This window comes from Anguilla rostrata, chromosome 11 (genome assembly GCF_018555375.3).
Source record: "Anguilla rostrata isolate EN2019 chromosome 11, ASM1855537v3, whole genome shotgun sequence".
NCBI lineage: Eukaryota > Metazoa > Chordata > Actinopteri > Anguilliformes > Anguillidae > Anguilla > Anguilla rostrata.
The window spans coordinates 9706454-9717503 of record NC_057943.1 but is presented as its reverse complement, the minus strand read 5'-3'; the positions used below and the strand labels follow the sequence as shown (position 1 = coordinate 9717503).

The window sequence follows — 11050 nt, the reverse complement described above, 5'->3', positions numbered from 1 at the left end:
GTGAGAGAACCCTCAGAGCTGCTGGGTGTAATCTTGTCACCCTGGCAAGCCAGCCTGAAAATAGCAAAGTGCTCCCAGAGTTGGTTCAGGAAGTCTTTCTCTTTTGAAATGAATGAATTTTTTTTTTCATTTTCCAAGTGTAAAATTTTGGTAGATATATTTAATTACTTGGCAAATTTTCCTTTTATGTAACAGGTGAGGCTTATTTTGTGGGTCGTACTTCAGTAAATAATACGTCATAGGTCAGGGTTCCCAGGCTGAGAATTCCACACAAGTTTACAGTGAGTGTTTCTGTGATGTTATACCACTACCTCGACAGTGTATTGCCACCTTGCACGGAATTTCTTAATCTAGCAACCTTTAACTCCTACATTTATAACATGTTTACAACAATTCATTAATGTGCAGCTAACCACAAACAGCAATTTTTTTTTCCATATACATAAAGCAGTTGTTAACATAGGCCGGAGTGTAGCACAGTGGGTAAGGAACTAGACTTGTAACCGAAAGGTCGCAGGTTCGATTCCCGGGTAGGACACTGCCGTTGTACCCTTGAGCAAGGTACTTAACCTAAATTGCTTCAGTATATATCCAGCTGTATGAATGGATACAATGTAAAATGCTATGTAAAAAAAAAAATTGTGTAAGTCGCTCTGGATAAGAGCGTCTGCTAAATGCCTGTAATGTAATGTAATATTATTAGTCATATAAAACTGCACTACATTGTGATTCATTCATATTAATGTGACATCTGTTCATATTAATTTTATCTGGTTAATAAAATTCTGTATCCCCGGCAAGCATTGCTATAAGATTATCAGCAGACAGGGATGTCCTCATTAATTAGCACCTCATGTATACCAGGGCTATGTGTGAAACTGCGGTTTGGTGGCACGATCCTGAAACCATGTAAGATACAGTTGACCACAAAATACGATAAGCTAACAGAGGATATACTGGCTCGTTGACCTGTGGCCAGCTACTGTTCGAATGCAAATACAGCAAATTCTTCTCTGGTTACATTCCTGAGTTCAGATTTTAATAGCCTCCTCTCGAAAACCTAGGCCCACCTGTACATGCCACTGCAAGGCAATTAGCAAGAAATCCCCAAATTTTCCCATGTTGGCTTAATAGATCTTTAATCCGTCTCAGTTTTTGGCTGTGCCAAACTCTATCCACATTTTGTGCCACGCGCGTGGGAACTTCAGTATTTCTCAGATCTTAGTTCTGCCTGACATAGCCACACATTCTCCACAACCACCATGAGAAGTGGCACCAAACAGCCCGAGCCATTAATCATGGTTTCGGGTCACTCTTAGTGCCGGTTAAGCACATGGGAGGAGTTAAACTCCCACTCCCACCGGAGAGCTAACTGTTACCAGACTAACCAAACCAGGAGCCCATTCCAAATCTCGCCGATTTATCACATTCACACAATACCATATCGCAGGAAGCCAGGTTGGTGATCTTTTTTCTTCCCCCTGTAATCTACATGGCTCAACCTACCCTGGCGTACAGTAATAACGCAGAAAGACAAGCGAAGTCGTGACGTCTGGCATAAATGGAGCAGTTAGCCAGAGACACTGCCCCATCGAATTCTGCATGCTAACTCTGCATGCTGGCTGCGCCCGCTTGAGGAAGTTTGTTTACCGTCCACGCTCGGGTGGCACTGCCCGCCCTGGGAAACAAAGCCAGTCTTTGATTATGTCCAATTTGATGATCATTCATTTGGCAAGCTTCGCTGTGCTCCAGATATAAACTGCAATATTACAGCGATTGTGCGTGTGCGTGTGTTTCTGTGCATGTGTGCGTGTGTGTGTTTGTGTGGATGATTCGCAGCTTGCAGATTTTAAACCGACACAGTTCAGTAAGTTTATCGCCCATGAAAATCGCTGAACTGTAAGCCGAAGCATTTGACCTGGGCTACAGCATGTCTTCCGACACTCACTTTGCATTTGTTTTTTTGCCTTTAACTGCTTACCGTTTTTGACATTTCCTATTTCGAAACAGAAAATCGGTTGACCTTTATGTTTTTTTCCCTCCACGATGTGAACCCACAGCAAAAGATACATTGCATCATTCTGTGCGCTCAATATATATACACACAATGCAGTGCTCTCCAACATCAAATGCACACTTGATGACCACAAAAGCCTGTACAAAATAAACACCACAGGTAATGAGCTACATTATGTGCATGAAAAATTATATTCTTTCACACTAATACGATTGCCTTGGGAAAACATATTTTTTAAGTATAGTTTTCATTTCCCGACAAGATAGCCGTCAAACATATTGGCAGCCTTGCTTTTAACCCCTGCATTCTCCCGTCCCAAGGATAAAACTATAGAATCGTTTCATGCAGTGTTTTACTAAACTGGTGAACATATTGAAGAGGGCAGTCCACCGGTGCAGACCCAAGGATCTGAAGGACATTGAAAGATTCTGTATGGAGAAACGTCAAAAGGCCAATTATTCACCAAGTCCATAAAATGCCACCGAAGATGACTCAATAGTTTTTTTTTGCTTTTGTTTTTTGTTTGTTTTTTGTCATGGTGTGGGGGTGACAGACATTCTGCTGCTCCATGCCGCACGTCTGCAATGTCTCTGGCGCGTTTGACATGCAGTGACGTTGTACCACGCCCCCCTCCATCCCTCCCTCCCTCCCTCCACCCCCAATGCTCATCATTAAATCCGACTCTTCCGGAAATTTCTCCTCTGTCTCCATTTTTTTCTGCTCCCTTTTCCTGTCAGTCTGTTCATACCAAGCAGATGTCAGGCAGTGCCAGCCAGATTCAATGGGAAAATCTTTTTACCGGAGCGTTTGTGTGACCTCACTCTTTGTTATGCTGTAGAAAAAATGCATGCTCCATAATACTGTTTGAAATAACTCACATTTACAATAAATCACATATACTACAGTTAAGTAGTCTTGCACTAAATAAACTAATTGTTCATAAAAATGCAAAAAAGTCACTATTAAGCAAATATATTGCCAATATAAAGCTACATTTGCATAAAAAAATGTGCTTCTCCAAACTAAGAGCAAACCGCATTGCAGTTTGACTACAACAAACAGACATCTGCAAAATGTACGTTCGCGTACATACATTTGCATTCATTTGCAAAATGCCAAAATCAACATTTGCCACTGCCAGTTTTTTAAACGAGGTTCTGGGAAAAGGCAAATTTACAAACCCACTTAATCAAAACCACAAAACCTGTTTTCCCAACGCGGTAGATTCCACTCAACTGCTGTTCTGTCATCTCTCCCCTCCTCTTCTCTCTCATTCCTCCTCTTCTTCCTCGTTTAACACACTGAGGTCACAGTGCTGTCACACCGCGTCCATTGCCCTCGTGATCTGGCTGTTTTAGAACTGGTCAGACAAAATACGAAGGATATTTCAAAACGTACAGTGTGGGGATTTTCACGGGAGGAAACGTGCACTCGTTATCGATTCTAGTCAATTTTCCAGCCCTTTCTATCCATTAAATTAGTTTAATGGAACTCTCTCTCTCTTCCACATTGTACATGGGAATTTGAGTTCACTGTCACTTTGTTTGTGCTTTAGACCCAATCAGCAAAGCACTGCTCATTGCTATACCCTTCCTAGCATAATATTGCATTGGTTGCTGTTTTTTATTTTATTTTATTTTTTTTAAATTTAGCATCCTGAATATACTGTGCTGCTCTAACTGCAGTACATACAGTGCAGCCTCATAGATATGAACTGCAGACTGACCGGTCGGCCAAATGAGTAGCACACCAGAAGTAACATACACAATTGAAACACAAACACCGCTTAGGAAACTGCTTAGTCACTGATACCAAAATGTGAGCATTGAACACAAATATGTCACAGTTCCCATTTATAGACTGATATTAAGCAAATGGGGTTTATTGGAAGTATTGTGAAGGAATAAATGTGGTAAAACAAATTTTAAAATAAGGCTACAGCAATGTAAGTATTCTTGTTAAGGAAGGATTCAAAACTTAAATCTTATGAAATATTCACAAACATCTGTGAGGATCTGCGGTTCATCCATTTTCTTAGACACCTCGACCCCCTTAAAATGGCTGATGTGACTGCAGTGAAGTGGCGATGAATTAGGCTTAGACATCCATCGTTCATATTGCACCGCTGCCACATGTCTGCGAGCCTTAACATCAAGCCTGCGACAAATATCAAATAATGGATTTACATACAGAACCCATCATAATTACCGACAGCATTACTGTCAAATGTGGATCCATGCCATGGTAAAAAAAAAACAAAAAAAACCACCTCGCTCTGCCTGTGTGGTGACAGTGTTCAGACATGCCGCCATTCTGACTTCCTCTCCACGGCAACCGGTCGGAACCGAAGGCAAAACAGCAGATTAGAACTTGTACCTTTTTTTATTTATTTTTTTTGCGGCTGTCGAGAGAAAGCAGGCGACGGGTGACGAGCCTCGAGAGAGAGAGAGAGAGAGAGAGAGAGAGACGGGGAGCCGCGGCTTGCGAAGGCGAGCTCGGTGCCGCGGCGCGGCGCGGCGTGGCGTGCTGGAAGCGGGGTACGCGATGGGCGGGTGTCGGAGCGGGTGGGAGAGCGTGGAGGTGGCGCTGTCAGAGGGAGGTAATGAGTCACCGGTGTGTGTGTGTGTGTGTGTGTGTGTGTGTGTGTGTGCGTACATGCCGGAAGCCAGCAGTCTGCGCTGGCAGGTGGGAGCTGGGAAAAGGCCAGCGATTCTACTTCCTGTCAGTAGCCTCATCCCTCGCCCCCCTCACCCCCTCCCCACCCACCCCCTCTATCCCAGCATACACCCCCTCACCCCCTCCATTACAACAGCCCCTGCACATCAGGGCACTCCCTGACAGCGGGGCATATGGGTCACACACACAGGGTCGATAGAAATTGATTTTTGTTCTCCCTGGGACCACACATTTCCATATAATAATAAAAAATATATAGAACGTTGGGGGGGGGGGCAGCACTTTAAATGTGTTTTCTTAAAACTGGGCCAGACATGCTCAGTTGACACAAAGTCATTTCTTTCTTTGGGCAACAACACTAATGTTATTATTTTGAATAAAGCTTCAGTGTATTTTAAATCTGTATGCTGAGTGACAAATTACCAACAAACCAAGCACCCAGTGCATGTACTGCAGAAACACACTTTAAACTAATAATTAAGGCTGGTGCAGGTAGCCATTTTCTGGTGAAAGGGCCTAGCAAAAAAAAAAAAAAAAAATCACCATTTGTTGTGTTTTCTTGTGCGATTGGGTATCATTGTTTGCAGTGCCTGGAGTAAAGGTCTCAGGTCAGGTCACCCTTCACAAAATCAGTGACAGCACAGTTCAGTTGCTTGACCTGGTCAGCCATCTTATTTGCCTTTGGATGAATCCCATAATTCTCTGCTGTTAAAAGGACTCAGACCACTCTCAGTAATGCTCTTCCATATCTGCCTTAAATATTTTTTTTGTGATGACAAGAGAAACACGCATTAGGCAAAGGATATGTTAAAAAATGCACCTTTGTACAAAATCTAAAAAATAAAATGCATAAAAATACTGAAATGGAAAGGCTTTGGCTGTTTTCAGTAAGTAGAATAAGCCGGTCTGTTCTGAGAAGCAAATTTACAAAAGGCATATGAATTTTTAGAGGTATTAGTTTATGTATGAATTATGAATGCAGGATATAAAAAATAGAACGCATTTATATATAGAATTCCGCTGAATAGACAAGAGAAACAAATTTTAATTGGTAAAACAACACCAATTATGACTAAATAACAAACCATATGCACAATAGATGGCGATTCTCTCGTCTAATGAGATAACTGCCGGCCCATTTTGTCGGCCGCGTGACGTGGTAAATTGGGTCATTCGGCGTCGCGCGCGCAGAAGAGAGAGGAGTTAACCGCGGCATTCGATGCAAATCTTCACGGTGGCTGGGAATGCAGACCGCGCGACCGAGCGCTGGGGGAGCAGATGCAGAGGGAATTACGGATGTGCGGTGGGTCAGACAGGAGGAAGGATAAGCTTAGAGCCGTCACGGAAAAATAACCGGCAGGGAGGGGAACGCCACGGCAGGATCATGCGGCCTGGTGTCAGGAATAGAATTTTAAAAAATAGCTACAAAAAAAGAGAACTGGACAGATGGCAAAACGCTTGAATGAGAAGCAAAATTCTTGCGACCTGTTTTGCTTGTCATGGAACAATTTTGAGCTGAAATCTTCTTTCCGCTTATGGATGTCGCTCTAGGAACGTTGAAATCCTAGGTGGCTGGTTTCTGTTTTTTGTACTCCATTGAACTGAATATTAATGTTAAGTAAATAAAAAAAACTGAAATAAAGGGAACTGTAGTACACATAATCTGGACAAACAACTTTATTTCTGGTAATGCATCTATACACTGTACATTCAGTCACTGTGGTATATAAGCATAGCTATTTTCAAACATAATCTCATAAAGTCCTTTACTTTACAATATAGTCCGTGTCGTGAGAGATAGAGGGGAGAGGGTTCGTTGGAGAAAGGTTGTGGAAAAAGCGCAAAAAGACAAGGTAGAGGGTAGAATAGATAAATAAGCCAAGCTTTTTTTTTTTTGTTTCTCATACAGTATATGCGGCATTAATAAACAAGAAAGCATACATTTACCTCTTACATAAAAATAGTTCTAGAATTGTAAAGTTTATATACTATTAGCAGCAGCGCAGGGCTGAAAAGATCCACGAGAAAGAAAAAGAATCTGCGGGGAAGTGGCTGTACTCACTTAAAACTCTCGTTTAACCATTCTTGACCAAAGGTATTTTTATTCTGCATTTCATATAATGTTAAAAAATATATATATGGACTGGTGAAAAAAAGTAATATGAGTCTACAGTTTAAAAAAAAAAAAATAAGGATGCAAAATAATTGGGGAAAACTACATGTTTATGCAGGGGATATCCTCTAACGCACTGCAATAATTGTTTTAGAAACATTTTCTCTGTTAAAACACAACTCATAAAACAAGACAGCTATTGTGTAAGAAAAGATTTCTTTTTTGAAAAAGGAAACACCATATACATTTATAATACAATATTGTAAAATGAAAAATTATTTACATGTGTAAATTTGTATTCTTTTTTTTTTATTTTTTATTTTACACTGGCTAGTTTTTGTTTAACATGTCCTGTTATTGCTGTTTTACTGTCTTCCATTTAGAAAAAAGGATTCTTGTTTAGAAAAGAATAAATTGTTTAACCATTTAATTTTTTTCAGTTTGGGAGAGTTGGGAGCAGATGTCAACATCTCCTTGTTTGTAGAAAAAACATGAATAAAGGAAACTACACATATTGTTTTATTTGAATGTAAAACAACTATAGCATTTTACCGCCTCTATACAATTTCAAGTCTGTAAAAGGTACAGACACTTTGTCAGTCTTTCAATAACACTGCCCTTTATAATGTAGTTTAAGACATTGGGCCTTGATATAATGCCCTCTGAATTTGTTATAAAGGTCCATCGTTTGACAGACAGAAATAACTTTAAACAATAGACTGTCCATATCTACAAGAGTAATGTTTATGATTCGCATAGATATGGTTAACGTCCATTACTGCATTTCTAAAAATAAAAAAAAGTTTGACATACATTGTATTAATATTTCTGAAAGAATAAATGCTGTCATTCAAAAAATGGTTCAGATCTCGGGTTTTTTTTTCTCCGCAATGGCAATCGGTTCAATTGTTTTTGCTTTTGTAAAAAAAAAAAAAAAAAAGATTAAATAAAAAATTAAAATATTGCTGAAACAAACCACATTTGATAAGGAATACTGAAAAGGAGCTGTAGCAGTTTGGATGAGGTGGTCAGGCCTTGGGCACCTGATGCATTTTGGGAGGTACACTGACATGCGGGGGGGGGGGGGGGGGTTAGTGAGGGAGGGAGTCTCTCTCTGCACAATCCTGCCCTGGGTACAGAGAACATGCCATCCTATCTGGTTCTGTGTGCTCACAAACAACAAACAAGGTGGACATTCTGCGTGGGTCAGACTGTGTGTGTGGCATTATAGAGGTCAGAATAAACAGTACTACCACCTTATTGTTCCTACTCTGGAAACCTTATGCCCTATATACAGGCACTTGAGGTTGTCCAGCATATTTGAACAGTGGATTTTAGTGTGTGTTGTTTTCTTGTTTCTCTGAGTGAGCATACATGCTGTATTGTCTGATTGTGTGTGTCTGCATGTGTGCGTGCATGTCTGCGTGTGTATACGTGTGTGTTTGTTTGCACCGTATTTCTCTGAAATATGTCATCAATGAGGTTTAGTTTCCTTTAAAAGAAAAAAGACTTCTTTAAAAAAAAAAAGACAAGTTTGCTGTATATTGCATAACACAATAAAAACCCTTACATATACAGTATTAATGCCCAATAAGGAATAAATGTATGGCAGACTTTTTCTCAAATTTCATGCATATGAAAGAAAATATATAAGAGTTTGCTATTGAAAAAAGAAAACATAAGACAAGCAATAAAAATACCCCCACATTAAAAACAACAACAACAACAACAACATCAACAACAAAAGAAAAACAGCATAAACACAATGTACATTCTGATTGCATTGTACCCACTGTGTATTCGGAGCAGTTAGAAACCTTTTTTTTTTCATTTGTATCCATTTTTTGAAAAATTTGTACCCAATAACATTTATATCCATTCGCCAAATCTGGGAGCGGTTTGCCCTAGGACTTCTTTACTTAATGCTTGATTTAACGGTTTTAAAGGACGCTGCGCGGTGTCATCTTGACTTTATTCCGATTGCGTAAATACCACAATTTTAGGAGAGGTGAGCGCCAGGAAGGACTCCTCTCTTCTCAGATTCATCTCTCTCTCTCTCTCTCTCTCTTCCATTTCTTTTGATGAAAAACGATCAATTCTGGAATCATCTTTTATTATGTCCAAAAAAATGTATCTAAAAACAGTAATAATAATAATACTAATAATAATAATAACAATAATAATAATACAGTAATAAAGTGAAACACAAAATGATAAAAATTACAAAACCAATTTTTTTCAACTGGATTCATCAAGAAGCTCACAAATGTGCAGTATCTAAGCAAGCAAGCGTATAGACACCTTTTTTGCATTTTTATTTACAATATTTAGCCTTTAACATGTAATTGCATGGCATTTAAATTAGGTACATACGAAAGAGGAAATGCAAATTTGATTTCTGCTGTTGTCATGATCACATTTTCCCCAAAAGAAAAGGTAGAGAACAAGAGTGGGACTAAAACGCAGTATAACAAGGTCTGTATCTGACAAAGTGCGATTCATTATTGTAAAATTTCTTTTTTTAAAAATCATATTTATATTTACACATCGTAATTAAAATAAAAAGAGAACAATTTGTGGTTCTTGCTAAAGGCGCAGCTTCCAAACCTAAAATCATAGTATTTAAAAAACGGTGTTTTCTGAACTTCTTGGAGCAGCAAGTTTTAGCATCCAAATGAAAAAATACAAAACGCAGTCATGCTCATTTTTCTTTTTTCGTTTTTTTTTCTTTCTTTTTTTAACCAAAAGATTCTGAACAGACTTGATACATACTGTGTACAAGGAGTCTCAGCTACATTTACACCGACACATATCGCTCAGCAAGTCCAATATACTGGTTTGGTTTGGACAGGAAAGCACGCGGAGAGAGAGAGACAGCGTGCTCGCGTGCAGCCACGGCGCGTTGGTGTTTTGCCTGTGGGGAGTATTCCCTATCTAAAATGAAGTGCTCGTTCTGTAAGAGTGCCTCCAACACAACACACTTTTTTATTTTCTTTTTTCTCCGTTTCTCCCAAAATACAGATTCTGAGGGAGAGGCGTGGCCAGCCCAATCTCCTGTAAACCTCACCACGCTTGTATTTCTCCAGAAAAATCCACGTGTAGAAAAGAAATGCAAATAAAATGGGTTCCATTTTTTCCCGTGGTTAATAAGGGCTTCTTCGACGCTGACCGTTGAAAAGATGGCGGCAATCGTGGGAATCTTGTCCTCCTTGTTGCTTGACGATTTTTTGTTTCTGAATATTTGTTTTTTTTTTTTTTTTTTGAGGCTCCATCAACACAAAGAAATGTTTTCTTTTTTTTCGTATATACTCAAGTCTTACTATGCAGTCTTAAATAGCTTATTACAAAATGAAATCCTCAACTGTCTTCACAAAGAACAAAAAGGACACAGAAGGGTCCCCCCCCCCCAAATAAAAGAAGCATCTGTCCCCCTGTCCAGTCCTCTCTCCTGCAGGTCATGTGACATGCCCACCGCGATACTTTCAAAATTGTTCTGTACTGGTTTCATATTGGTAGTATTTTCATATTGGTAGCAATGGTGGTAATAACTATCATTATTAATATTTTCATCATAGAAAAGTTTGTATCCAAATATCTTTTTTTTCAGTTTTTTTAAGGGAAAATATAGGCACAATACATTAATTGTGCTATATATCTTTTTTTAATAATAATTTGTTTTTGTTTTTGTTTTTTTGAGTGAGAGATGCGTTTCAGTGCTTATGTTAGTAACACATTTTTCCCCTGGTACACATACCGATCTCAAATTTCACCATCTCTCATTTTTCTTCTTCTTCCAAAGGATGCGCGTTCAGGTGCGCGTACTCTGCATGGACCCGTACGCTCGTGGACAAATAGAACTCTGTTGTGTCTGTCACATCCTCCTCCCCCCTCGCTTCGCCTCTGTCCCGGGGTCTGCTGCCCTGGCGGCTCTAGTTGTGGGAGTCTTTGGCCGCTGCGTCGCCGCCGCTGCCGCCGATGCCGCTGCCGGCGCCGGCCTTGGGCCACAGCTGGTCCTGCAGCTCCTTCACCACCTTCTCCAGGTGCTCCCGAGCCTCGCGCTCCTGCAGGAGGTCCTCCCTCAGCTGCTCCCGGTCGGCCTCGGCGTGCTGGAGCTTCAGCTGCAGGTCCTCGATCTGGAGGAGGAGGTGGTGAGAGGAGGAGGTGAGGGGGAGGAGGGGGTCAGACCGCTCGCACACTTCCTTTGGTTTTTTTATTTTTCGACTCTCCGTTCTCGAAGAAGCGGC

General features: G+C 40.3%; 1 protein-coding gene across 1 annotated transcript in view; it reads right to left on the bottom strand.

Moving 5' to 3' along the window:
- Nucleotides 1-6355: 6355 nt before the first annotated feature.
- The window catches only part of skia (v-ski avian sarcoma viral oncogene homolog a), an 84112-nt gene continuing 79417 nt past the window's right edge, over nt 6356-11050 (bottom strand). The window contains exon 7 of the mRNA XM_064297740.1: nt 6356-10939. Coding sequence (XP_064153810.1) covers nt 10736-10939 — 204 coding nt within the window. The 3' untranslated portion in view covers nt 6356-10735. The remainder of the gene's footprint in view (nt 10940-11050) is intronic.